The sequence below is a fragment of the Neomonachus schauinslandi genome, chromosome 9, assembly GCF_002201575.2.
Source record: "Neomonachus schauinslandi chromosome 9, ASM220157v2, whole genome shotgun sequence".
In the NCBI taxonomy this organism is placed as follows: domain Eukaryota; kingdom Metazoa; phylum Chordata; class Mammalia; order Carnivora; family Phocidae; genus Neomonachus; species Neomonachus schauinslandi.
In genome coordinates, this window is record NC_058411.1 from 70,595,418 (window position 1) to 70,621,695 (window position 26,278).

The 26,278-nt window shown below is 53.1% G+C and overlaps 3 protein-coding genes across 7 annotated transcripts; 1 reads left to right on the forward strand and 2 right to left on the reverse strand.

The window, feature by feature from the left end:
* Positions 1–4,345: 4,345 nt before the first annotated feature.
* On the reverse strand, positions 4,346–9,231 carry IRF9 (interferon regulatory factor 9). 2 transcript variants are annotated; one of them, XM_021695760.2, is made up of 9 exons: positions 9,085–9,231; positions 8,150–8,330; positions 7,658–7,844; positions 7,274–7,401; positions 7,103–7,181; positions 6,929–7,000; positions 5,974–6,315; positions 4,954–5,069; positions 4,356–4,797 (listed from the first exon to the last, which is right to left on the reverse strand). In XM_021695760.2, exons 2-9 carry the CDS (start codon positions 8,327–8,329, stop codon positions 4,669–4,671), a joined length of 1,233 nt encoding a protein of 410 aa, XP_021551435.1. In that variant the 5' UTR covers position 8,330; positions 9,085–9,231; the 3' UTR covers positions 4,356–4,668. The 2 variants fall into 2 exon arrangements, with proteins under 2 accessions (XP_044774321.1, XP_021551435.1); XM_044918386.1 differs by lacking the exon at positions 9,085–9,231 and having other exon boundaries at positions 4,346–4,797; positions 8,150–8,762.
* A 450-nt stretch (positions 9,232–9,681) lies between these two features.
* Positions 9,682–21,952, reverse strand: RNF31 (ring finger protein 31). 3 transcript variants are annotated; one of them, XM_021695761.2, is made up of 21 exons: positions 20,842–21,952; positions 20,609–20,755; positions 20,323–20,478; positions 20,029–20,088; positions 19,853–19,928; positions 19,443–19,620; positions 17,185–17,587; positions 16,721–17,011; positions 16,207–16,455; positions 15,895–16,080; positions 15,590–15,796; positions 13,775–13,948; positions 13,593–13,691; positions 13,407–13,496; positions 12,107–12,221; positions 11,873–11,991; positions 11,488–11,601; positions 11,280–11,337; positions 10,459–10,555; positions 10,012–10,180; positions 9,682–9,900 (listed from the first exon to the last, which is right to left on the reverse strand). In XM_021695761.2, the coding sequence occupies exons 1-21, from the start codon at positions 21,031–21,033 to the stop codon at positions 9,847–9,849; spliced, it is 3,234 nt and encodes a 1,077-aa protein (XP_021551436.1). In that variant the 5' UTR covers positions 21,034–21,952; the 3' UTR covers positions 9,682–9,846. The 3 variants fall into 3 exon arrangements, with proteins under 3 accessions (XP_021551436.1, XP_044774322.1, XP_044774323.1); XM_044918387.1 differs by having other exon boundaries at positions 20,020–20,088; XM_044918388.1 differs by having other exon boundaries at positions 16,721–17,008; positions 20,020–20,088; positions 20,842–21,213.
* PSME2 (proteasome activator subunit 2) lies at positions 21,448–25,533 on the forward strand. Of its 2 annotated transcripts, none has more exons than XM_021695765.2 (11): positions 21,448–22,189; positions 22,465–22,497; positions 22,912–22,974; positions 23,213–23,299; positions 23,404–23,434; positions 23,521–23,618; positions 24,385–24,453; positions 24,622–24,689; positions 24,854–24,908; positions 25,218–25,304; positions 25,396–25,533. In XM_021695765.2, the coding sequence occupies exons 1-11, from the start codon at positions 22,142–22,144 to the stop codon at positions 25,474–25,476; spliced, it is 720 nt and encodes a 239-aa protein (XP_021551440.1). In that variant the 5' UTR covers positions 21,448–22,141; the 3' UTR covers positions 25,477–25,533. The 2 variants fall into 2 exon arrangements, with proteins under 2 accessions (XP_021551440.1, XP_044774324.1); XM_044918389.1 differs by having other exon boundaries at positions 24,622–24,639; positions 24,888–24,908.
* The last annotated feature ends 745 nt before the right edge of the window (positions 25,534–26,278 follow it).

Genomic DNA, 26,278 nt, shown 5'->3' on the forward strand with positions numbered 1-26,278 from the left:
CACAAAAAAAGAAAACTATAGGCCAGTAGTTCTGATGAAGAGATGCAAAAGTCTTCAAAATACTAGCAAACTGAATCCAACAATACACTAAAAAAATCATTCATCACGTTCAAGTGGGATTTACTCCTGGGTTGCAAGGGTGGTTCAATATTTGCAAATCAATCACAATACATCATATCAATAAGAGAAAGGATAAAAAAGATAAGATCATTTCAATAAATGCAGAAAAAAACATTTGACGAAGTACATTCATTCATGATAAAAACGCTCAACAACGCAGGTTTAGAGGGAACATACCTCAACATTATAAAGGCCATATATGAAAAACCCAAAGCTAACAGCATTCTCAATGGGGAAAAACTGAAAGCTTTTCCCCTAAGGTCAAGAACAAGGTAAGGATGTCCACTCTCACCACTTTTATTCAACATAGTACTAGAAGTATTAGCTACAGCAATCAGACAAGAAAAAGGAATAAAAGGCATCCAAACTGGTAAGGAAGGAGTAAAATTTTCACTATTTGCAAATGACATGATACTATATATAGAAAACCCTAAAAACTCCACCAAGAAACTACTAGAACTGATCAATGAATTCAATAAGGTCACAGGATACAAAATTAATGTACAGAAATCCATTGCATTTCTATACACTAATAATGAAGCAGCAGAAAGAGAAATTAAGAAAACAATCCCATTTACAATTGTACCCAAAATAATAAAATACCTAGGAATAAACTTAATCAAAGAGGTAAAAGATCTGTACTCTAAAAACTATAAAACCCTGATGAAAGAAATTGAATATGACACAAAAAAATGGAAAGACATTCCATGCTCATGAACTGGATGAACAAATATTGTTAAAACGTCTATACTACCCAAAGCAATCTACAGATTTAATGCAATCCCTATCAAAATAGCAACCGTATTTTTCAAAGAACTAGAACAAACAATCCTAAAATTTGTATGCAACCACAAAAAAACCTCGAATAGCCAAAGCAATTCTGAGAAAGAAAAGCAAAGCTGGAGGCATCGTAATTCCAGACTTCAGGTCATAGCTGTAGTAATAAAAACTGTATAGTACTGGCATGAAAATAGCCACAGAGAGGGGCGCCTGGGTGGTGTGTCAGTTGAGTGTCTGACTCTCGGGTTTGGCTCAGGTCATGATCTCAGGGTCCTGGGATCAAGCCCCACATTTGGCTCTGTGCTCAGTGCAGGGTCTGCTTGAGAGTCTCTCTCCCTCTCTCTCTGCCCCTCCCACTTGTGCTTGCTCTCCTTCTAAAATAAATAAATAAATATTTACAAAATACACACTGATCAATGGAACAGAATAGAGAGCCCAGAATTAAACGCACAACTATATGGTCAATGAATCTTCAACAAAGTTGGCAAGAATTGTGCAATGGGAAAGAGACAGTCTCTTCAACAAATGGTGGTGGGAAAACTGGACAGCAACATGCAAAAGAATGCATCTGGACCACTTTCTTACACCATACATAAAAATAAACTGAACGCAGATTAAGGACCTGAAAGTGAGACTTAAAACCATAAAAATCGGGGCGCCTGGGTGGCTCAGTCGTTAGGCGTCTGCCTTCGGCTCAGGTCATGTTCCCGGGGTATTGGGATCGAGCCCCACATCGGGCTCCCTGCTCAGCAGGAAGCCTGCTTCTCCCTCTACCACTCCCCGTGTTTGTGTTCCCTCTCTCACTGTGTCTCTCTCTGTCAAATCAATAAATAAAATCTTTAAAAAAAAACCATAAAAATCTTAGAAGAGAGCACAGGTGGTAATTTCTCTGACATCAGCTGTACCATTTTTCTAGATATGTCTCCTGAGGCAAGGGAAACAAAAGCAAAAATAAGCTATTGGGACTACAACAAAATAAAAAGCTTCTGCATAGTGAAGGGGACCATCAACAAAACTAAAAGGCAACCTACTGAATGGGAGAAGATATTTGCAAACAACATATCTCATAAAGGGTTAGCATCCAAAAAATATAAAGAACTTATACAACTCAACACCAGAAAAACAAATAGTCCAATATTAAAAAATGGACAGAAGACATGAACAGACATTTCTCCAAAGAAAGCATACAGACGGCAGCCAACAGACACATGAAGAGATGCTCAACATCACTCATTCTCAAGGAAATGCAAATCAAAACCACAATGAGTTATCACCTCACACCTCTCAGAATGGCTAAAATCAAAAATACAAGAAACAACAGGTGTCAGAGAGGATGTGGAGAAAAAGCAACCCTGTGCACTGTGGGTGGGAATGCAAACTGGTGCAGCCTCTGTGGACAACAGTATGGCGGTTCCTTAATAAATTAAAAATAGAACTACTGGGGGGGCGCCTGGGTGGCTCCATTGGTTAAGCGACTGCCTTCGGCTCAGGTCATGATCCTGGAGTCCCGGGATCGAGTCCCGCATCGGGCTCCCTGCTCGGCAGGGAGTCTGCTTCTCCCTCTGACCCTCCTCCCTCTCATGCTCTCTGTATCTCATTCTCTCTGTCTCAAATAAATAAATAAAATCTTTAAATAAAAAAAAAAAATAGAACTACTGGGGCACCTGGGTGGTTCAGTCATTAAGTGTCTGCCTTCGGCCCAGGTCATGATTCCAGGGTCCTGGGATCGAGTCCCGCATCGGGCTCCCTGCTCAGTGGGGAGTCTGCTTCTCCCTCTATCCCTCCCCCCTGCTTGTGTTCCCTCTCTCTGTCAAATAAATAAATAAAATCTTTAAAAAAATAATAAAAATAAAAATAGAACTACTATATGATTCAGTAATTCCACTACAGGGTATTTACCCAAAGAATATGAAAGCACTAATTCAAATGGATACATGCCCCCCTGTGTTTATAGCAGCCTTATCTACAATAGCCAAACTATGGCTAGATATCCATCGATAGATAAATGGATAAAGAATTGTACATGTGTCAACTATACTGTATGTTAACTATACTGGAATTAAAATTAAAGGGGCGCCTGGGTGGCTCAGTCGGTTAAGCGGCTGCCTTCGGCTCAGGTCATGATCCTGGGGTCCTGGGATCGAGCCCCACGTCCGGCTCCCTGCTCAGTGGGGAGCCTGCTTCTCCCTCTCCCTCTGCCTGCCGCTCTGCCTACTTGTGCTCTCTATCTCTCTGTCAAATAAATAAATAAAAAAAATCTTTAAAAAAAAAAAAATTAAAAAGAAAGGAAAAGAAAGAAGATGGAAGTCAAGGAGGTAGCAAGTGCAAACAAGGGCCAGGAGGGATTTTGGCAAATCAATGGCACAACAGAGTTCGTGTACCCGCGCACTCAGTACCTGCTTTCTTCCCTGCTAATGCAGATGCCTGTTTGGGCTCTTGGCTTCTCAGGAGGATGATGGGCAAGACTGAAGAGAAGGAAGGTCCAAGGAGGCAGAAAGGCTCGAAGGCAGCACTGAAGTTTGCCAAATGCGACAGTAAGATCCTTGAGGATCTAGGCGTGTTGGTTTTGATCAAGTAGATGAACCAGGGAGGCTTATAAGAGCGACATGACAGGGAAGAGTTTGATCTGGGAGGCCCCTCTCCTCCAAGCTGGTGTCCCCTGCAGGAAGGGGGAAGTTGGAGGCTGCGGCATCAGCTAAGTGGTGACTTAGGTCTGAACTGGTCTGCGGGACGTGAGTGGAGAGGTAAGATGACAAGTGGCCTGTGAAGGGAAAACTTTCAGTTTGGTGGCAAAATAAACACAGGGGGTAAGGGAGAGGAGTGTCAGCTGATTTGGAGCCCTCAAATCTCAGCCAACAGAGTGTTGGTGACATGGCGGTCTAGGCCAGATGGTCTTTTGTGAGGCTTAGGTAGAGCAAGGAAACCAGGCTGGGAGTCCCCTTCTGTTGGGGTGACTGTGCCCCATGTGCTGGGAGAAGAGGCACCGGGGCCTGGCCTCCCTCAGCATAGGAGGCTCAGCAGCTCTTCCCTCCGGTCCCCCCTCCCTTCCCAGGCTCCAGTGCCTCTAGCCCATAGTTTGAGGGCAACTTCAAGTTCTCCTGTTCATTTAGACCTCCAGCCCAGAGTCCAACTCTAAGCCTGTTGTAAGGCCCGAATCAGAGGCCTCTAGCCAAGAAGAGCGGAGCCCAGATTTTTCCATGTGAAGTTGGTGGCAACAGCAGCCGTAGGTTGTGCTCTTCGTGGTGGTTAACCTCGATCCTCTCCCCAGGCCCGGAACCCACGGAGCCCAGACAGCTTCCTAGCCAGAGCCTGTGGGTGGAGGAGAGGAAAGGGGCCCAGAGAGGTCAGCAGGAAGAAAACCCAAGTATTTCGCTCTCAAATTACATCTTTAGCACTTCCCTGTGACCCCTGCTACCTTTTCAACCCAACAAAGCAGATACTGACTCCTCTTTCAATAAAGTTTTATTTTAAATCCCTAGTGAACATCTAAGAAGAAAATATAAAGTGCTTGGCTTTAGGGGTGGGGGAAGAGGAAAGGTCCCCTGAGTTCACACCATTTGTACTTTCCCAGGTCGGTTCCTCAAAGATGAAAGAAGGCATATCTCAAAAAAACAAAACAAAACAAAAAGGTGGTGGGGTGGATAAAAATCACCCCTGAGTTCTCTGCCAGCCAGGTGTATCGTCAGTTCAAGGACGTAACCATCAGAGACAACCATTGAGAATTATCACCGAGGGAGGCAGGTCAACAGTGTGGAGAATGAGTCTCTTTCAAAGGAGATAGGAGGAACAGAGAGGAGAGGAGGAAGATGGGTCCCCCAGGCTCTGCAGCAGGGACAGAGTGGCTGACTGCTCCTCTGGAGTCTCCTCCAATAAATGTCGGGCAAAGGCCTGCTCCATCTGTGCCAAAAAAGGTGGGGAAGAGATGATCATGAGCACAGCTGAGGCAGACACTACCCCTAGGAGTTCCTTTCCCCCAGAGGCCCCTTCTCCTCCTGGAACCCACCCCCACCCCACCCCCACAGGGAGGCTGGCCTTCCCCCGCCCTGAACTCACCTGCACTGTGATAAGACTCTTTGGGGTATGGTTGGGGCTGGGGCTCTCCTCCCAGAAATTCAGTGTCACCTGGAACTTGGGTGGGGGGCCCAGGCCCTGGAAGTACCTGGCCAAGTCTGATGAAAGAGAAAGGGTAAAGGGTTGGAAGAAAGAAAAGAGAAGAGAGAGGTCACAGGGAGGGTGGGAATAGAGAGGGGCCCATCCTGGACAAAGAGCGGTGATTGTGGGGCCAATTGGAGACCAGAGCCAGAACAGGAGCTGCAGGGTCACGAGGCTGTTCCCTCACGTCAGGAGAGATGCCAGCAACTCTGCTGCTTCTCACCCGTGTGCAAATACGAAAGGGTGCCCTTTCTCCAAGTAAGAAGTGTTTTAAGGTAACTGATTTTTATACAACCTGCAAAGCTCTCTGCTGGAAGAGCCTGGAGTCCTCATGGCAGCAGTCTGGGCTGCTAACACAGAGGTGTCCCCCACCCCCTGTTGCCTGCTCGCACCCTCCCTACCAAGAGCACCCATGGCCCTGGGACGTTCCTACCCTGCGTCCCCTATACTCCTGGCCCCTAACTCCTAAGGTCAGGTTTAGAGGTGAATGGAGGCAGGAAGTGGAACTGGAGGAGTGGACGGGAGAAGGGCAATCAGGGGAGCTGCCTGGGGTGTGGCACAGCTGGTGTGGGTAATGTGCACCAGCTCTCCCAAATATGTCGATGACGTGTGCGTAAGTGTAGACGCTGGGGAGGCCCCGGGGGCGCACCTTCCCGTTACTGTCTGCTGCCACACGGGGACAGTCCCCGAGATGGGACTCGTGTGCTGAGCTCCCGAGCCTCATCTTCCGAGGCCTGCGCCGGGGAAGGGCGGCTGCCAGGCAGCTGTGGGGCTGAGCCCAGGGCCCCACAGGCTGTGCACCGCGCACATGAGCTGTAAGGAAGGATCTACTGGAGGAAACAGGGTGGTGGCAGAGCCTAGCAGGTCCCGGGGGGACTAAGAGGTGGGGGCATGGGCTCCGCTCAGCTGGAACAGCCTCACCTCTGCAGAAGTAGTTGGTTCTGAAGAGCTCCACGCACTCATTGCTGGGCAGCAGATGCGGGCCGGGACCGGGTGGTGCCTGGGGCGCATTCCAGGAGACGGGAATGGGGCAGAGGCGCTGCACGAAGAGGCCCCGGGAGTTGCTGGCTACCAGGACGCCCCTCTCGATCTGGCTTAGCAGGCGTTGGGTGGGCTCTCGTGGGTCAGGCTTGGGAAAGACCACCTGCTCCATTCCGCACTGGGAGCCCGAGGGCTCAGCCACAAGGCGGCAGTCCAGGCTCTGCACCTGGGCTTCACCCACCACACGCCCGCCGTAGATGAAGGTGAGCAGCAGCGAGTAGTCTGCGGACAGAGAACCACCAGCTGCACCTGGACTTCACCCGAGGGGTCCGCCTGGTCAGCACCAGGGCCTGAGGAAATGAGGAGGGGCTCCTTGCAAATCCCACATCCTCATTTTGCTGGTGAGAAACAGGAGGTCCAAGAGGGAAACCAAGCGAGGGCGGGGGTAGCGGCTTCACCTCCTGAGGTTAGAGAAGGCACCTCCCTCCTCATCCGCCCTCCGGCCACCCTCACCAGCCAAGGGGCTTCCTGTCAGACTTTCCCGTCACTCAGGAGAGGAGCTGATACACAAATGCCCCCTGAGGTCTCAGTGCTTATTGCCCAGGGTCTTACAGTTTATAAGAAGGTCCCAGAGACTGGGTCTCTGCTTGACCGACAGGAATTAATGTCTCAAAGTGGATTTCCAGGGAATAGAGTGCATAGGGGGTATTTTTGAGAATTGAGCTGTTTGGAGTCTGGAGTCTGGCCAGGTGTACTGCCGAGAAACTGGTGCCTCTGCCTGGGTAAGGTGGGCCCAGTTTGCTGCAAACCCTGACTGATCCAATAACACATGCACGATGACAGGGAGACAAGCTAGGGGGACAGGGAGCAGGGATGAGTCAGAAACGCCACACACCTGAGTCTGGAGGGGGCAGAAACTCCAGTGACACCTGATCTCCTTGGAAAGGGGCTTCAGTTGTGTCTGTCCCTATAGGAGAAGCAGAGGCGTACAGTTCAGAATGGGAACGGGGAATCCAAGGGCCAGAGGCTACGGCATGGGGGCAACGAACAGAGGCAGGGCAGGTGGTACCTTCCTGAGGCTCGGGGCTGCTGCCGCCGCTGCTCCCGAAGTTTGAATGGCCTGCTCCCCCATTGGCCCCCACCTCCTCCTGCAGACACAGTGACTATCGTTGGCCCACCTCTCCCCTACTGACCGTCCTGCCCTTGGGCCCCCCACCCCCAGTCCCTCCCCAGCTCTTACATTTCTGAGGGGGTCCTCAAGCAAGGAGGAACTGAGCTTGCCGTTCTTTGTGGTACCCTCATCCTCCTTCTCAGAGGACACAGAACTGTGACGTCGCTTTGATGGTGATTTCTGGGTCCCCAGCTGGGCTGTGGTATATTGTGGAGGGGGAGAAAGGTCAGAGCCTTAATTGGGGACAGAGGGTAGGACAGGGGGGCAGTGAAAGGATGGACAGGACCAGGCAGGGGAACCTGGGCAGCAGCTCCCCAAGGACAGGGACAGGGTAGAACTCTGAATGAGGAACCTGGGGAGAGGCCCAGCACCCTCCCAGAAGGCTCCCATCTCCATCCTCCCTCCGTCCCTACTGTGCTGCTTCTAGGAGTGGCTGGGCAAGGGGACACCCACCGGGGAGGGTCCCTGATGGCGGAAGCAGCCGATACACCTTGTAGGGCTCAGCTCCGTCCCTATGGCCATTCTCAGGAACCTCCTCAAATTCAGGACTCTTGTTGAGGGCACAGCGCAGACGAGTCTTCCAGATAGCAGGGCCTTCCGTGTCCCCCTCCTTGTACTTCCCCTTAAATATCGCCCAGGCCTTCAAAACACAGGAAGTAAAGCAGAGGCAGCATGTCACACACCCCGGCCAGCTTCGAGGTCCCACCACCTGAGTGCGCGCACAGAAGGCCCAGCGCTCGGGTTTATGCTCTGCTACCGCTGTCTCGAAACCCTTCACAATTTTTGCACTTTCACTTTGTATCGGGCTGTATCCAAAATGCAGCTGGTTCTACCCTCCCATCTCCTCTTTCTCTGAAACCCAGGCTGACACAGCCCCTGGAGGGCGAGAGCTTCAGTGTATACGCCACCCTTCCCTCGGAGGGGCTGCTTTCCGGGCTCTTTCACCTTGAAGAAGGCGGCATCCTGGTCCTCCCGGAAGTCCTGCTTGCCCGCGTGCTTCCAGGGGATCCGGAACATGGTCTTGGCTGCATCGTCCCAGCACACCCCGGGGAACTGCCCGCTCTCCACTTGCTCCACCACCCAGTTCCGCAGCTTTCGGGTGCAGCGTGCCCTGCCTGATGCCATCCTGGGGACAAGAGTCGCAGGTAGCATCAGTGGAATCAACACCGTGGGAGGGAACATCTGTCCCGGGGTTGGATCCCGGCAAGGGCCCCCAGTGATCCCATCCATCTTTTGCCTGTAGACATTTCTCAAAATTCTGGGGCCAAATTGTGTCGTTTCTCCCTTTATTAGTAATGACAAAGAAATACATTCCTTTTAACATCCCAAGCCGTGATATCTGGAAGGAAACCTTAGACATTGGTCTTAGTTTTAAGACTTTTCAGGAATCTGTCTAGCAGAGAACTCCCTTGGTGTGGCCTTGGTGTGGCTCGTGGGGAGAGGCCCGCTCTCTACCCCAAGCATTTGCAGAGGTAGTATGGGCTTCTGAGATGCCCCATAGGTCCCTCACCCACCAGCCCCATAATCTAGGTTTGATCCCACCAACCCTTCCCCTCTGCTTGCCTCTGGGGTAGGTGGGGCAGGGCTGCAGCGGAAGTGGGCAGGGCCAGAAGGCAAGAAAATAAATCGGGGCAGCTGGAGCCGGGGCTGAGACTTCCAACAACCTATCAGCAGGGCCTCCTGTCCTTTGCCTCTAGGGCTGGGGACTCTGGCCCGTGGTCAGTCTCTCACTCAGGCCAAACCACCCCGTCCTGGCTCACAAGCCACCTGTATATTCCTGTTCCGCGGAGGGGCCCCGGGAGCCCCCACCCCCCGTCTCCGATCCGGCCGGGCCTTCCAGCTCTAGACCCAGGCTGACGTCCACTCTCGGCCGGTCTTACCTGCGCGGCTCGCTGACTGTCCCAGGATGCAGCTGCCCTCGGCTCAGCAGCCGTCCAGGCAGCGTCCTGATCTCTCCGCCCCTTCCTACAGTCCCCACCCTAAGTTTCAGTTCTCCTCTAGGCAGGGCCTCTTCTCAGAAATCACGTGGCCTGAGCTGCAGGGCAACCGCGCGCCACCAGGGGGCAGCAGCAGCACCTGAGGACCTCGCTCTTGGAATCCCACGGTCGGACACAGAAGGGCTCCTCCCCGCTCAGGCTCATTTCCAACCCCCTCCCCGCCACAACCCCTTTAGCTACTCCCTGATCTCTGTGACACTGCTGCTTCCCAGGGAGGCCAGGGTCCTGGAGTCTGGCCTGAGTCCTCTGGCTGGCCCTATAGCACCCGTGCATCTGTGTTTTCCCCCTCGTGCCTGCCTGGTGCCTAGTAGGTGACCTCAAATATCAGCCGAATTCCAGGAAGGAACAAAGGAGGTAGGGGAGGAGAAAGCCCAGGCCAGGTGGCTGGCTGGGGAGGGGCTCCTTGGCCATCCATGGTGTCAATTCCTTCCTGGCCCTGAGTCCAAGGAGGGTCAGGTGGTGGGCTGCAGGCAACCCTTTCAGCAAAGCTCTCAGTTCACCCCCCTCTCTCCCTGGTGCCCCAGATGGTGGGGCCAGAAGAAGGACCACCAAAAAGCCTGGGCAAGGAGATGCCTCTTTATTGGTGCTGGAGCTGTTCCTGAGGAGGTTGGGCCTTGAGACCCTCAAGAGGATCATTGCCCTCAGCTACTTCCTCCTGCGAGGGATACTCTGTCCCAAGGGCACCTCTTCCATCAGCTTCTGCAGAAGGAGAGAGAAAATGATCACACTGGAAGCCTAGAGCTCAGACACAGGCTGGACAGGGGACTTCTAGGGCGTGGGTCAGAGGTGAGGCTGGGGGGGGTGCTTTACCTGTAATAGGCGGGCGTGGTAGGCATGGGCGTCCTCCCCGGCCACTGGCTGAGGGCGTGCGTGCAGGTAGCGCTCAGCAGCTGTTTCCAGCTCCTCTACCTCATACAGGGTGGCTGGGTCCAGTGAGTGGGCATTAATGAGGCTCACAAGATATTCTTTGTAGTGTGCCCTGGGGAGACGACAGGGTATTTGTTCTTCCATCCGGCTAACATTAAGCTAGCGTGCCCAGCACCTTGCCGGGCACTCGCCTACTCAGGCGAACAAGACTGACAACTCCTGCCGCTTGCCCCGGTAGGCACACAGTCCCTGTGTACCACCTAGCCACGCCCTTGCCCAGACAGCACCCTCCACCACTTCCCCTGCAGGACCCACCACTCCCGCAGCCCCCCGGTACTCCCCAGGCGCACCGTCCCCACCACCGAGCTCCGGGCCGTGCCTGATACTCACTGGCAGAGCCCAGCATGGCCAGCCGGGGTCTCCTTGCCACAGGCTTCATCCCGGAACCCATTAGGAACCTCCTTCTGCTCCATCACTCGGCAGCCACCTAAGGATAAGGGAAGGAAGGGACCCTTGTGTTGGGAGGACATCACTAACCACGAAGCCCCCGGAGAGCTGGGGTATGAACGGAGGCAGGGGAGGCAGCCTCCAGGGAGGGGACTGCCCTAACAGTGCTGGGGGTCAGAGGGCCCTGGGAGCTGAGAGAGAGCGCCGTGGCAGCCCAGCTCTGACACACAAGCAGGGGCCTTGCTGGCCCTGTTTTTATCCAAGCTTGCTTTTGGTCCGTAATCACTACTCTTTCTCTTTTGTTTATCGTCACATACTCTCTTGAGATAACTCTTTTGGCTGTGATTTAGCTCGGGCCTAGTTAACTTACTCTGGGAAGGTCTTACCTTATGGTAATAAGGGGTGGGGCAGATTAGAACCATAGGTAACCTCTCCCTGTTGCCCTCATAGAATCTAAAACAGTGCAACTAGCAAGTCTCGTTGAGTTAACGAGTCATTATCCTTCAGAAATGGGAGAAGGAAATTAGGATCAAGTGCCAGGTGCTTCAATGTGGCCTCATGTAAAACAGCTGAGCTGCAAAGTAGGCATATTACTCCCACATCACAGAGGAAGAAAGTAGGCCCAGAGAGGTTAATCTGCCCAGAAACACACAAGTCAGCACAGGCCGAGCTCTGACCACACACCCAAGCCTCCCCCTTACCCACAACACAGTGGGAGCCCAGCCCGCCCTCACCCCTTCTCCCAGGCTTGTCCCGACACTCACCGCCAGGAACCGCCCGGGCCCCTGCTGGGGGCTCTGTGTTGAACATGACATTATTGTCCTGAGGAGGGGCAGAAGGATGGGCGTTAGATTCCCCTTGATGCCAGCCCCGCTGAATTGCCCAGCAGGGAGCCTTTCCTTTCTTGCCACCCGGGGCCCTGCCTCCTACCCTGGGCAATCTGCAAACCCAGCCAGGCTGGCCACCCCTGACCTGTAGCAGCTTCTGGAGCCGGAGAACAGTCCAGTCCCGCAGGTAGAAGAGGCAGTCTCGTGGGTGGTGGCCATGCAGGGACTTTTTCACCCTGCAGTTAGGGTCTGGACATTTCTGGCGGAAACCCAGATGGGAGAGGGGAAGTTGGAGACGGTTGGGGTCCTGGCTTCTCAGAACCCCTGCATGAGGGGTCTAGGGATGGGGGAAGATGGGAGATATTGGAGGGTCTGGAGCAGGCAGAAGGGGGACAGAGAGAGGTGCTTTACACCCCACTGGCCTCCCCTTCTCTTCCCCTAGGCTACTCCTCCATGCCTTTGGCCCCCCTGTCCACCCGATGGCAGCCGCCCACCCTCCTGTCCCTTCCATCCCCATTCTCCGGGCTCACATTCTTGGCGTAAAAGGCATTGTAACAGCCACTGCAGAACTGGTGGCGACACTGGGTGCAGTGAAAGTGCATGCAGCCTCCTCGGGCCAGTGCGTACGAGAACTTGCACTTGGGGCAGTCTGCAAAGGACAGCAGGTCAGGGCTGGGGCTGCCACCGCTCCACAAGGCCCTTAGGAAGAGAGCCGCGGGCAGTGACAAATGACCCGGCAAACAGGCCTGGAGGGCCACCCTTACCAATGCCATTCTCCTGGAGATACATGGCCAGGCCCTGGGCCTGGTATTCTGGGTCATTGGTGCGTTTCCAGTTCTGGAAATCCTCGCAGCTCCGGCCTCGGTGCTGCTCCTCCCACTGCAGGAGGGAAAGCAAGCCTCACCTGAAAACTCCACCCTGGGCCCTTCCTGAGGGCCCCGCCTCTCCTACCTAGTGGTCCCTGGCTTAGTTTGTGGCACTGTCCTTCGCCATTGGCTCCCATCTCAAACCAAGGGGCTAGCCTGGGTTCCTTCGCTTCCTCATACCGGCACATATTCACTAGCAGGTCTTCTGTCCACCCCCCAAGCCTATCTCAGCCCTGTCCCTTTTCTTCATCCCTACTATGGCCCCGCTACTCCAGGCCAGGTCAGGTCTTGCCTCGGGTCCTGGTGTGTCTGCCTCCGCACCTGCTCGCCTGCAGTGCACGCTCCACCCTGCGGCCAAGGAGCCTTGGAGAATGTAAGGCGGGCGGCTTCAAGAGCACTGGGAGTGTTCTAGTTTCGAGATTTAGTGGTAGGGTCTCAGGTGGTCATTTTATTACTATTGTGTTTTGTAATAGAGATGTCACTTTTTGGTATCTGACGTTAAACTTTTTAGAATATGTGCTGCCAAAGCGAGCACTCAAATATTAAACTTCTTAAAAGGCAAATGAGACAGTTATCACCCCTTGCTTAGTCTTAGAATAAAAGGCAAATACCTTCCTCACTTGGCCTCAAGGCCTCTCCTGATCTGGCAGCTAGCTCCTCTCCGACCGCCTGCCACTCTCACCCTTGCTCTTGGGGCTCCAGCCACACAACACTTTTTCTGACTTTGGCCTTTCCATGTGTTGTTCTTTCTGTCCCGAATATCCTTTGCAAAGTTGGCTTCTTCTTAACTTTCAGGCCTGAGCTTAAATTAAACCATTTTAGAGAAGACTTGTCTGACTTCTCTATCCTAAGTAGGTCTGCTCTGTTATTCCTAATCTCCGATTCCTGTGTTTTCTTTATAGAACTTAGGCCTTGTGTACTTAGGCTCTCTCCCTCCCGCACCACCTTTCCCTCCTTCCTCCTCGCCTTTCCTTCCTTCCCTCCCTCCCTCCCCATTCCTTCCTCCGTTACCTTACCTTTCACCCTCCCTCCCCCTCGCCTCCCTGTCTCCCTCCGTCCCTCCCTCCTTTCCTGACTAGTCTGCAAGCTCCTCAAGCCCAGAGCTCACGTCTGTTCCGTGCTTCGGCATACCCCGAGTCTGACATAGTACCTGCCAGTAGCTTAGCGAGTTCTTTCTGAAAGGATGAATGTGCCTCACCTGGCGCTTACAGCGCACACAGAAGGTCTGGTGACACTGGGGACACGTTGCCTCCAGCTGCTCCCGTTCATATATGAAGCCAAAAGAGCACTGTGGGTGCAAGAGCATAAAGCTATCTGAGGCCTGGTCTGGCACCCTGCCCTCCCCCCACCCCCTCCAGTCAGCTCCCCTGCGCAGGCCACTTACCTGGGCACACCACAAGAACTTGGGGTCCCGCATGAGCACACCCTCAGTCAGCTTCTTGTGAAACAGCGCATAAGCATCTGGCTCCAGGCTCTCCCGAAGCTGGGGACAGGATGCAGAAGTGGTGTGTGGGCAGGGTTCCTGTTCAAAGCCCAGGGCACCCCGAGTCCTAGGGACTGCAGTACCTGGATGTCAAGGGTAGAGAAGTAGCTGAGCAGCTGTGTGTCATCAGTGAGGTCGGGGCGGCCACAGGCGGGGCACACCATGTCGGTAATGTGCTTCTCCTTCAAGGCGATAGTGAAGTGCTGGCGGAAGCAGTCAGGGCAGATGGTGCACTCACAGGAAGTCAGGGCCTGCATCTACAGGGTGAGGCAGGGAGAGGAGTGGGTCTGAAGCCACAGCTGCCAGCCTGGGGAAGGGGCAGTAGCCAGGGGTCCACCGAGAAACCCGGGTCTAATTAATGAATGGCCAAGGCAGCAACCTCCAACAAGTGCCTGGCAGGCAATCTAAATGTCTGAAGACAGTCACAGGAGAAAACAGACAACGGTGAGGCCTAAAGTAAACGGAAGAGCACCCTCCGAAGGCACTCACATTCAACTAAAAGCAAACAAACAAATAACATCTCTGAACTGACGATACTATAGAGATGGAGAATAGACTAGTTGTTGTCAGGTGACAGGAGGAAGGGAAGAAAGTTGCAACTAGGGGCGCCTGGGTGGCTCAGTCAGTTAAGCATCTGCCTTCGGCTCAGGTCATGATCCCAGGGTCCTGGGATAGAGTCCCGCATCGGGTTCCCTGCTCAGCAGAGTCTGCTTCTCCCTCTCCCTCTGCAGTTCCCCTTGCTTGTGCTCTCTTGCTCTCTGTCTCTTGTCAAATAAAAATCTTAAAAAGAAAGAAAGAAAGAAAGAAAGCTGCAACTATAAAGGGGCTGCACCAGGGGGTTCCTTTGTGGTGATGGAACAATCCGTATCTTGGTGGTTCCATGAGCCTATACGCGGGATAAAACGGCACAGAGCCACGCACACATCCATGTGAAAAATGAACAAGGTCTGCAGTCTAGCTCACACTGTACCAGTGTTTCTTTTTTTTTTTTTAAAGATTTTATTTATTTATTCATGAGAGAGAGAGAGAGAGGCAGAGGGAGAAGCAGGTTCCCCGTGGAGCAGGGAGCCTGATGTGGGGCTCGATCCCAGGACCCTGGGATCATGACCTGAGTCGAAGGCAGATGCTTAACCGTCTGAGCCACCCAGGCACCCCCAGTGTTTATTTCCTGGTCTTGATATTGTACAGTAATTACAGAAGATGCCACCACTGGGAGAAGGTGGGTAAAGAGCACACAGGACTCTATACTATTTTTACAACTTCCTGAGAATCTACAATTATTTTAAAATAAAAAGTAGAGAACAAAACAAAACACAACATGTCCAGAGCCAGCCTAACTAAACTGGACTGTATTTGGCCCAAGAACTGCCATTTCTGGCCTAGAGTAAGCAGAGGCTCAGGAGATAAGAGGGGCCTGCTCCCGCCAACTGGATATTTGATGATGACATTCAAGAATTCCTGGTCATTTTTTTGTGCGCTAATGGTATTTGTGGTTATGTTTTCAAAGACTTTTACCTTTCAGAGATACATACTCAAGTATTTACAGACTGACTATATGATGCCTAAGATTTGCTTCAAAATAATTCTGTGTGTGTGTAGGTGGAATAAAGACTGGTGAAGCACTGATGACTGCAGAAGCACGCTGATGAATACATGGGAGTTGGGAGAATTTGGACAAGGAAAGCTGACGTTTTGTGTTTGAAATGTTCCATAGTGGAACAGTAAAAATAAGGTGGAGGAGGAGGCGGCCTATTCCTGCCCTCCCCTTCTCAGACACCGTCCGGGGCACATGGGCAACTGCAGGGTTCAAAAGACAGGGCCGATGGGGGGCTGGGGCGGAGCAGGGCCCAAAGGAAAGAGAGTCATCCTGAGGCCAGGTGCAGAGGGGGCGGGCTTACCCGGTTGCGTGGCAGGGCCCAGCCGCACACAGCACACTCCTGAGCAAGCAAGCGGCGCAGGAAGGCCCGGTCCTGGCTGTGCCTCACAGCTTCCACCACGTCCCCCAGTTCATAATTCCTGGGTGTCTCCTGCAGCAGGGCCAGCGCCAGCTCTGCCCGGCCCCAGCTGGGGAGCGCATAGACTGCCAAAAGCCGTCTGACCAGACTCTACAATGTGATTCGGGGGGAGGAGTGGCTGTCAGACCCCAAGAATCCTACCCCTCGGCCTTCCCCCTGCTCCGCCAAGTGGATTCTCCTCCTGGCACCTGCTTATCTGGCCCATCCCAAGAAGGGGTGGGATCAGGGCCCTTGTCCCAGAGGCGCTGATGGAAGGGCTCCAGGCGCTGGCGCTGGAGCTCTGTCAGGGCCCGGGCCACATCACCTCCATGTTGGAACAATGCTTGAAGAGACCCCTCTTCAGGCCCAAAGCCCAGGGACCGGAGCTCCTGCACCTGAGAGGTGGGGGCGGAGAGAAGCGGAGAGGGAAATGGCAAGCAAAAGACAGTGTGAGAGGCTCCGAGATCCACAGTCCTCAACCCTGTCCCCCCCTCCCCTGCCCCGGCCAGCACAGCTGGTACCTTCCTCCGCCGGGCCCTCACACACTCTTCCACAGCTTCGTCAACATTGCCATGACGATACAGCCAGGCTTTCCGGGCCTCCTGACAGGAAAAGGCACCCAGCCCTGGGTCCTGCTGTCCAGCCAGCTCGGCCACCATCTCCAGCACGTAGGGCAGCTCTGAGCGCAACCACTGCAGGGGCACCTCGGTGCCTGAGTACTGTAGAGCTGAGAAGACCTCCTCTGGACAGGCACCTGCAGCTTCCCCTTCCTAAGGCACAGTCGCACCCAGACAGATGGCCTATCAGGAAGGGCACCCTCCGCCCACCCTCCGCCTGAACCAAAATGCTGACAGTGGTTAGACGTATGGATCATGTGAGCAGCGCACGGTATGATACTTGTCATGTGGGAAGTGTTCATTAAGAGGCAGCTGCCACTAACAACGTCAAGTTTTGCAAGAACTTGTATTAATCCACGGTGGCCTTGCCCTTCCCCGACTAGCTCAACCCTACCTCATCCCAGGCCTAAATCCTCACCCGGATCTTGGTCACTAGTTGGAGACCTTCCTCCCGCATCTTGTCTTGGCGCTGCTTCTCAGGGTCCCCACAGGAACTGGGCAGGGGGGCACTGAGGCGTCGTGGAGGCCCTGGCTCAGGGAGTCGCTCTTCCAGAGAGCTGGCATGGGGCCGGGGGGCATGCTGCACTGGGATGGGGCTGCTGGTCCGGTTGCACATAGCACACACCCAGCCAGGGCCCGAGTTGCAGAAGGTACAGTGAATACAGTACCAGACTGGAGTCTGGGCAGAGGAGAGCAAAGTATCCCCCTGCTGGGAAGGCAAAAAGAATGATCCGATTGAAAGCTGGCTGAGGCTCAAGATGGAAAGATAGGGAGCTGGGGGGAAGACACAGAGGAACTGAAGGAAACAGGAAATGAGGAAGTAGAGAATGGCCTGTGGTAACAGGTACAAATAAAGAGCCGGGAAGGCCAGGAATAGGTTACCTGAAGGGGCTGCAGGCAAATGCCAGTATCCCGAGAATCCACCACCAAGCTAGGAGGCTGAGCCAGCCGAGGTCGCTCACAGATGGCACATAGCACAGCTGCTGCCTCGTTCTCAAAGGTGCAGCTCTGGCAGGCCCAGCGACCCCGTGCAAGCTCAGATTCTAGGCCCCCAGCTCCTTGGGAACCCTCAATCCCTAGCCCCAACCCCTTACAGCCTCGGGGCCGATCACAGGCCACACAGAGCACTGCCCAAGATTCATTTAGCATGGCACAGGCAGCACAGTGCCAGGGCAGACGGGCATTTGTAGGATCAGGGGAAGCTTTCAGGGGAAGCACAAGAGAGCTGTCTCCCAAGGTCAGCACAGAGGTTGACTGGGTCCGTGATGGAACTGAGGCAGGTAAGCTGTAACAAAAGAGTAGAGATGGTCTGCTGAAGGAGCCCTGGTGCCTGGGTCCCTTATTCCCGGGCATCCCTCATTCTCTGTGGGACAACACAGACCCTGTCCTTCATATATGTTGTTCTGTCTGAAACACTCCATACCCATAACCTGTTCAACGTTTAATTATTATCTTAAAGTTCACATCTTGCCGATAGATATCCCTAATGTGGCCTGACCCATACTAGGTGCTTAGAAATCCTACTGATTGGGTGCCTGGGTGGCTTAGTCGGTTAAGCATCTGCCTCCGGCTCAGGTCATGATCCCAGGGTCCTGGGATCGAGTCCTGCATCAGGCTCCCTGCTCCTCAGGGAGTCAGCTTCTCCCTCTGCCCCTCTTCCCACTGGTTCTCTCAATCTCTCTCTCGCTCAACTAAATAAATAAAATCTTTTTTTGTTGTTTATTATTATTAAGCAATTTATTAATCCTACTGGCCTTTTTCTACATGAGTTTAATTTAATATCAAATTAGTTTATACCATATTACCTATCATGCAGATATTTATTTTTATTTATTTATTTTATTTTTTTACTCTTATGTTAATCCCCATACATTACATCATTAGTTTTAGATGAAATGTTCCATGATTCATTGTTTGTGCATAACACCCAGTGCTCCATGCAGAATGTGCCCTCCTCAATACCCACCACCAGGCTAACCCATCCTCCCACCCCCCTCCCCTCTAGAACCCTGTTTGTTTTTCAGAGTCCATCGTCTCTCATGGTTCGTCTAAGATATTTATTTTTAATCAATTAATTTATTTATTATGTTAGTCACCATACAGTACTTCATTAGGTTTTTTTTTTTTTTTAAAGATTTATTTATTTATTTGAGAGAGCGAGAATGAGAGAGAGTACATGAGAGGGGGGAGGGTCAGAGGGAGAAGCAGGCTCCTCGCTGAGCAGGGAGCCCGATGCGGGACTCGATCCCGGGACTCCAGGATCATGACCTGAGCCAAAGGCAGTTGCTTAACCAACTGAGCCACCCAGGCGCCCAGGTTTTTTTTTTTTTTTAAAGATTTTATTTATTTATTTGACAGAGAGATAAAGAGAGAGTACAAGTAGGCAGAGAGGCAGGCAGAGAGAGAGGGAAAGCAGGCTCTCCACTGAGCAGGGAGCCCGACGTGGGGCTCGATCCCAGGACACTGGGACCACGACCTGAGCCGAAGGCAGACGCTTCACCGACTGAGCCACCCAGGCGCCCCCCCCCCTTTTTTTTTTAAGATTTTACTTTTTATTTATTTGACAGAGAGAGACACAGCAGAAGAGGGAACACAAGCACAGGGAGTGGGAGAGGGAGAAGCAGGCTTCCCGCCGAGGAGGGAGCCTGATGCAGGGCTCGATCCCAGGACCCTGGGATCATGACCTGAGCCAACGGCAGACGCTTAATGACTGAGCCACCCAGGCGCCCCAGTACTTCATTAGTTTTTGATGTACTGTTCCCTGATTCATTGTTTGTGTATAACACCCAGTGCTCATTACAACACGAGCCATCCTCAATACCCATCACCAGGCTAACGCATCCCCCCCACCCCCCTCCCCTTAAATAAAATCTTAACAAAAAAAAAGAAAAAGTCCTACCGATTGAGCTGATCCTTTAGGCTAGGTTCCTCCTGTTCCTATCTATTTGCACAACATAATAATATATCTTGCTGTGACTGACACTTGCTTGATATGTATGTCTGTGACCTTGTGGAGAGCAATAACTGGCTGCTTGTCTTATATGAAACAGTCTTTAGCATAGAAACTGACATCCAGTAGATACTCAAACCACTGTAAGTTCTCTCAACTTCACTCCTACCCAGAAGAGAAGATCTCTCACCTGGGGGTCAGGCGGGTGGCCTGGGGGGCCCCAGGCAGGGTCTGGCGGAGGTGATGGGAACGGGATGGGTGTCCATGGAATAGGCGATCACAAGCTGGGCATAAGGCCTGTTTACAGGTTGAACAGTGCAGTGTGCCAGGGGCAGAGCCACAGAGGAAGCAGGGCCCAGGAGTGGAGCCTGGAGAACAGGAGAGAAAAAAATTGAACATCTTTCTGAAAAAGACCACGTTCCATCTGAATTTGCGGTGGGAGGGTACAAATCACAGACTACTTTTCAACATATCCAGACCCAAGGAAACAATTTTAATTTCTTTTAAGAAGACAAGAAGATAAACAGAGGAGGGCCCCAAATTTCCATCAATATGGTCTACTAGAAACCGCCCCACCCCCCATTACAGGATGAATAATACCTGCGGCAGAGGGTGTGGTGAGGGGGCCAGGAGCAATCTCTCTCAGTAAGGGGGCAAACTCTGAGAGCTGCAGTATCTGAGAAGAAAAGGTCAGGGCAAGGGTTTGGGTACACAGTCCCACAACCCCTGTCCCCTTTGGTCATCAGGTCTTAGAGCCCCATCCCTACCTTCCTTACATTATTCTCAACCTTGTCTTCCAGCAGCTGCTCTAGGGCTTGTTGTCTTGGGTGAGTATTCTGCAAACAAGGTAAGAAAAGTTCCCACCTGGAGTCCTAGGACAAGGCCCTCCCTCAAAGCCCTGGTCTCCCAACATCCACAGGAAGACCAGTATGGGGAGTTCCCAGGTTGCTATGGGTACTATGCCCACGGTTCAGCAGCATGACGGTCCCCAGACTGCCTGTGGGAGTGAGGGTGGGCTCCCCAGACCTGGTATTTAAGTCCTCAGGACTAGAGACACTTCAGCATCTCACCTGTAACAGCAGGCTGAGCTCTGTCCGAAGCAGCAGTACTTCCAGTGTGACTGTAGCTACTTGGTGCTCATCTGGCTCTTCCTGCCCCTCAGGGAAACTCAACCCATCTGGTTGCTCTTCTGTGTAGCCATACAATCGCAGAACGTCCCGGCCCCCCTACCACACATTCAAACCAGTCACCATCCACCAGGCCCCCTTCCCATTAAGCACAGCCTCCGGCCCTTTCTAACCAACCCCCCAGGCCAGGCCAAGTCCCCTCCTCCCATAAGGGGCCCAGGGACTTCACCTGCACAGCATCCACCGTACTGCGAAAGACAGGGTTATTAAACTTGACCCCGCGCCAGTACCGGGGCCGCTGAGGGCTGAGGAGGTTGCGGCCATATTTCTCCAGGATGTTCAGGGCCGTGGACAGGGTGTTGAGGTAGTTTCGGGGCTGAGAGCAGTTAGAGAGCGCAGAGCTGTGAGCCCCGCCCTGGGCTCAGGTCCTCTGTCCCCCTCCCGAGCGCGGCCGGGCCTCACCTCCCCATGAGCATTGCAGCGGATCAGGCGTGCGGCGTCCAGCTGCAGGTAGCGGGCTGCTGGAGGCAGGGATGTGACCAATAGCGGCCGGAGTTGCTCCATGGAAAACACCTGCCCGGAATCCTTCCTCAGGGCGCTCGCCAGCTCCTCGCGGGCCGCCAGGAAGGCCCGCTCCTCCTCCTCCCCCGGCATCCTGAGACAGGAGTCAACCCCAGCCCCGTCGCCCGCCGGGACCTGGCGCAGGCTGTGCGCGGCCTGAGCGCCACCCCTCCCGCCTGGTGTCCGGCTTCGCGGCCCGACTCGGTCGGCGAAGCCGCCCCAGATCACTCAGGCCACGGTCAGTCTTAGGCCCCGGGCCCCGCGCCAGGGTTAGCCGGGAACAGGAAGCACTAGCAAAGAGGGCGGGATTGCGACCTGGTTTCAGGGGAAGGGGAGGGCTTTAAGGTTAGGACAGGGTGGGGTCAGGAAACTAGGAGGCGTGGCCAAGAGGGAAGCCAGGGCCCAGCCAATGAGAAGGACAAATGGTCCCTGGCTCCTCCCCCAGAGAGCATCTGGGCCTTAAACGCCGAACTAGCGCTCTTCCCCGCCCTTCTCTAGGCTGGTTCCGCCCCTTTCCGGATGGCCCTAGGCGCGGGGTTACCTTATTTCCCTCAAAGCCTTCTCTATTTAGATCAGTCGGCCTCGCTCCGGTCCCCACCGGGGAAGCTCCACTCTGCCGGGACTCAGCTTTGGCCGGTCTGGGCCCCTCAAGCGAGTCCTGCCCCTTCCCTCGTCGGTCTTGAAGGCAGGGCGCCCTCCCAGAGGGATCCCCCAAGACTGCTCCCTTCCATATTCCTACTAGACCTTCTCAGCCCCCGGCGCTCCCTCCCACTTCCACTCTGATCCCTCTCGAGCCCCTCCCTGCAGTCGAGACTTCTAGGGGGAGCCCCACCACTGAACACCCCCTTTCCCACTTTCCTACCCCTCCCACTCAACCCTGGACTTTCCTGGGACCGCCCTGACCCCTCCCTGGAAGCCCCCCCTTCTCCGAGGGACAGCCCCTGTTCGGTAGCCGCGGTCCCGCTTTTATCCTAGCCCCTCCCTCGGACAGCCCCTGGGCCTGTGACCGAGTCCGCACCGCCTCTACTAGTCGCAGCAGGCCGAGAATGACTGAGGGGCTGCCTACGGTTTGCGGCCTGCCAGAGGGAGGGGGCAAAGAAGGGAGGGGGCGGGGCTGAGGGGGGCGGGCCTGGACGCGGGGAGTGAAAGCGAAAGGCCAGGCGGCGAGCCGGGAGACCGGAGATCTTGCAACTGGAGCAGCATGGCCAAGCCTAGTGGGGTGCGCCTGAGCGGGGAAGCCCGCAAACAGGTAATGGGGGATCGGGAGGCCAGGCTGGGTACTCCAGGGGACCAAGGCCGTGCCAGAGAACTCCCCCAACCTCTCCTTAGTGCTTTCACTTCTGCCGGGGGATTCCCAGATTCCTCCCCTCTGGCCAGTGTCTGTACTGAGCCTGAGCTTCCAGGGAAATCTGGCTTGTGGTAGGAAAGGCCTGAGCCAAGTTGGAGGGCATCCCTTTGTGGGTGGGATCTAACTCTTGACTACTGAGACCCTTAACCAACATCCGGGTACTGCTCTCTGTGCAGGTGGATGTCTTCAGGCAAAATCTTTTCCAGGAGGTAAGTCTTCTAGATTCAAGCGATTTGACTCGGAATCTTAGACCAGTACTTGAGGGCAGCAACCTCTCAGAGTGACCCCCCAAACCCACCCTGGGCCCTACTTCCCTTATCAAACCTTCACCCAAGGCTCCTAATTATTGATCTCTACCTTTAATTTGCCTCCTCTTAATATTCTCTCCACCTCTGCTGCTTCCTCTCCCCTCTTTTGGTGTGGAGGGAAAAGCTGTGGCCCCAAAGTCCTAACCATGGTTCTGCCACTTCCCAGCTTGGGCAAGTCCCTTCACTTCTCATGGCTTCAATTTCCTTATTTGTAAGTATTGGAGTCAATGATTTACAAGGGCCCTTCCAGTCCTACTTCTCAGACACCTCTGGAGCGTCTTCTGAGATTCCCCACCTTTGCAATGTAACCCACAGGCAGAGGAGTTCCTCTACAGTTTCTTGCCACAGAAAATCATACACCTGAATCAACTCTTGCAAGTGAGTAGTATGGGCCCCTCCCACCCCATCCCAAGGCCTCTGTCCTCTCCACCCACCCCCCTCTAGATAACAACTGGGCTCAGCATGCAGAGAACAGTTATGAGTGGTGGACTGGAACCGTTGGGGTGGCGTGAGGCCTGAGCCTAGGCAGAGGGTTGGGTGGGCTGTGTGGAGGGAAGGCTGTGACTCAGAATGAGGGGAATAGGCTGGGCAGCCACTGACAGTGAGCTCTGTGCAGGAGGACTCCCTCAATGTTGCTGACCTGACCTCTCTCCGGGCCCCACTGGACATCCCCATCCCAGACCCCCCACCCAAGGATGATGAGGTGAGACACTCGGGGTGCAGGGCTTAGACTATAAACCAGGTGGAGATGATGGCTCTCCAGCCTTCAAGACTTTTCTAAAGCCACTGTCCCCCTTTTTACCTTAGATGGAAACAGATAAGCAGGAAAAGAAAGAAGGTAAGAGAGGAAGGGGTGGCTAGGGAGGAGGAAATGACACATTGCCTGCTGGATGAGAAGGGGCCTGAATGCCCTCTTTTTCACAGTTCCCAAGTGTGGCTTTCTCCCTGGAAATGAGAAGGTTCTTGTCCTCCTTGCCCTGGTTAAGCCAGAAGTCTGGACTCTCAAAGAAAAATGCATTCTGGTAAGCCTGGGAACTGCGAGAAAGAGAAAGGGAAGACTAGCCAGGCCCGGCCCTAGTCTCCTTGAGAGATGCAAGTCCTTCATCCAAGGACCTATTCCTGACATAGGAAACTTCCTCTGTGCTTTGGGTTTCGATACCTTGTGTTCTCATTCTGCTAGACCTCTGACATCACAGTGGTATCCCTGTGTAATCAAGAGACTGTGCTGTATCCACCTCCATAGTGTCAGAACCCACCTCTGTACCAGGTACACAGTGCAGGTGTTGTGCCATCATGAGTTGGTTTAAGAGCTTGGGCCCTAGAGACTGCTTGGGCTCAAATTCTGACTCCATCACTTACCTCGCTGGTTACCTTAAGTAAGTTTCTTGGACACTCTGTGACTCAGTTTTTTCATCTATTGAGTGGGTACAATAAAAATATGTATCTTTAAAAACTGCTGTGAAGATTAAATGAGATATATATATGTAGCACAGTGCCTGGCACTTAATAAATCCTCAGTTAGGGGCGCCTGGGTGGCTCAGTCAGCTAAAGCGTCTGCCTTTGGCTCAGGGCCCTGGGATTGAGCCCCGAGTCAGGCTCCCTGCTCGATGGGGAGCCTTCTTCTCCCTCTCCCTCTGCTGCTCCCCCTGCTTGTGCTTGCTCTCTCTCTCTCAAATAAATAAATAAACCTTAAAAATAAATAAATAAATATAGCTGTTATTAAGAAGTGGCAGTAAAAGGAAAAACCCAGTAAGTTTGTTGAATGATTCCTCCATGATCATAATTTAGGTGATCACATGGATCCAGCACCTGATCCCCAAGATTGAGGATGGAAATGACTTTGGGGTGGCAATCCAGGTAAGAAAAGGGTGTATGAGGACATTGAGAGCAGGGAGAGACTTGGGGAGTGAGAGATAGGAACTAGATATGACCTGGGAGGAGGAGGAAGATGGTGGGTGAAGGAGGGAGGAGATGAAGTGTTTTTCTTGCCTCCCATCTCTCTCTCTCTCTTTTTTTTAATCACAGGAGAAGGTGCTGGAGAGGGTAAATGCAGTCAAGACAAAAGTAGAAGCCTTCCAGACAACCATTTCCAAGTGAGGGCAGCTGGAGGGCCAGCACGGGGGTGCTGCAGGGACATTTCTTTGGGATTCCCAAAGCTGGGCAGTCCCATCAGGACAATGGGGGGCTCTGGGAAGGATCTGAGGGAGTATCTCTCTCTCACTACCCATTCCTGTGTTTATTCCCTTGCTTTTGGCAGGTACTTCTCAGAACGCGGGGATGCTGTGGCCAAGGCCTCTAAGGAGACTCATGTAGTGAGTAGATAGTCACCAGGCTTTTAGCTGAGGCTGGCTGGGGGTGGGGCAAGGAAGAGGGACTAGAGGTCTTCCTTGTCTGTTTTCTGACTTTCCCAATGTGGAAAATACTAAGCCAAGAGCATTGGCTAGAAAAACTGATTTGGGCTTCAGAAACCTGGACCCCTTTCTCGGCTTGATCCGGTGGGATTCCATTTCTTAGTGCTGAGAAGGGGCTCATCCTCAAGTTACCTATTCCCTATATGAGGAAACCAGATTAATGTCCCAACCTCCCATGGAGCTGACTCAGCTTTGCCTCCCACATCCCAGATGGATTATCGGGCCCTGGTGCATGAGCGAGATGAGGCAGCCTATGGGGAGCTCAGGGCCATGGTGCTGGACCTGAGGGCCTTCTATGTGAGTGTGGAGTAAGCCCCTATGGGAGATGGTTGAGGGGGACGGGGGAGAAGCCAAGAACCTGACTGCCACCCTTCTGGCCTTCTTCCAGGCTGAGCTTTATCATATCATCAGCAGCAACCTAGAGAAAATCATCAACCCAAAGGGTGAAGAGAAGCCGTCTATGTACTAGTCAAGGGCCAGAAAAAGAAAATAATAACAATAATAATAAATGACCTATGCTTTGTGTGAATTATCTCTGGTGTGTGTCATTCATTCAGAAGGCATTTATTGAGTGTCACCTATGTCCAGACACCAAATGTGAATGTGGTGGCAGGAAAGAGAGGGGATGCCATGAAGCCAAAGATGAATGGGAAACCCATCCTGTTCTTAAGAAGTCATCCTAAAGAACAGGGTGGAAATTGTGACATGTTGTGACAGCCATACAGATAGCCTGTATTTGGGGATTTCACAAGATTATTTCAAACATCTGGGGGGCTCGTGAGTGCTTCCTGGAAGAAGTGGCATTTGCACAGACCCCTTATAGGAATAATCAGGCTTTGGACTGAAACCTGAGCAAGGAGAAAGCTCCGGGGCTGAGATCAGGGAAAGACGAAAGAACAACACTCATCATCAGCTCAGTGCAAGCCTGGAGAGGGAGTGAGGTTTCATTCATTATGGGTGAATGGTGGGACTCCTTCTCAAGAGCTGACAAGGGGAAAAACGCTCCCAAGGCATTATGTTGAAGGAAATTATACCGCAGGACATTAAGGGAAAGATGGGTCTGTAAATTTTTTTGTCCTCTTTCCCCCTCCTTCAGCCAATTGCCGCCTTTATTTCTGCAGAGACTGCATTAAGGAAACCAAAGGCCAGATATCCTGTAGTGGCAAAGGTAACAGGGCTCATCAGTGACGGAGCTGGCCTAGAGTACAAATCCATTCATTCCATAGTAGGAGCAAGGCAGTGCGCTTGTGTCCAGGTTCGGAGATCGAGCT

What these genes read in the sequence shown, in the direction of transcription:
- IRF9 (XM_044918386.1), bottom strand. Translation starts at nt 8,434, where the DNA reads ATGGATGGGATCACTGGGGGCCCTTGCCGGGATCCAACCCCGGGACAG. An exon ending in AGGATGCCGCCTTCTTCAAG is followed by an intron (nt 7,845 to 8,149) that starts GTGAAAGAGCCC and finishes TGTGTTTTGAAG; the next exon opens with GCCTGGGCGATATTTAAGGG. An exon ending in CAGCCCCGAGCCTCAGGAAG is followed by an intron (nt 7,001 to 7,102) that starts GTACCACCTGCC and finishes CTTCTCCTATAG; the next exon opens with GGACAGACACAACTGAAGCC.
- RNF31 (XM_044918387.1), bottom strand. Translation starts at nt 21,033, where the DNA reads ATGCCGGGGGAGGAGGAGGAGCGGGCCTTCCTGGCGGCCCGCGAGGAG. An exon ending in TGAGGGCCCGGCGGAGGAAG is followed by an intron (nt 16,081 to 16,206) that starts GTACCAGCTGTG and finishes CCCACCTCTCAG; the next exon opens with GTGCAGGAGCTCCGGTCCCT. An exon ending in GGGCCCTGCCACGCAACCGG is followed by an intron (nt 13,949 to 15,589) that starts GTAAGCCCGCCC and finishes CTCACCCTGTAG; the next exon opens with ATGCAGGCCCTGACTTCCTG.
- PSME2 (XM_021695765.2), top strand. Translation starts at nt 22,142, where the DNA reads ATGGCCAAGCCTAGTGGGGTGCGCCTGAGCGGGGAAGCCCGCAAACAG. An exon ending in TCAAAGAAAAATGCATTCTG is followed by an intron (nt 23,619 to 24,384) that starts GTAAGCCTGGGA and finishes ATCATAATTTAG; the next exon opens with GTGATCACATGGATCCAGCA. An exon ending in ACTTTGGGGTGGCAATCCAG is followed by an intron (nt 24,454 to 24,621) that starts GTAAGAAAAGGG and finishes TTTTAATCACAG; the next exon opens with GAGAAGGTGCTGGAGAGGGT.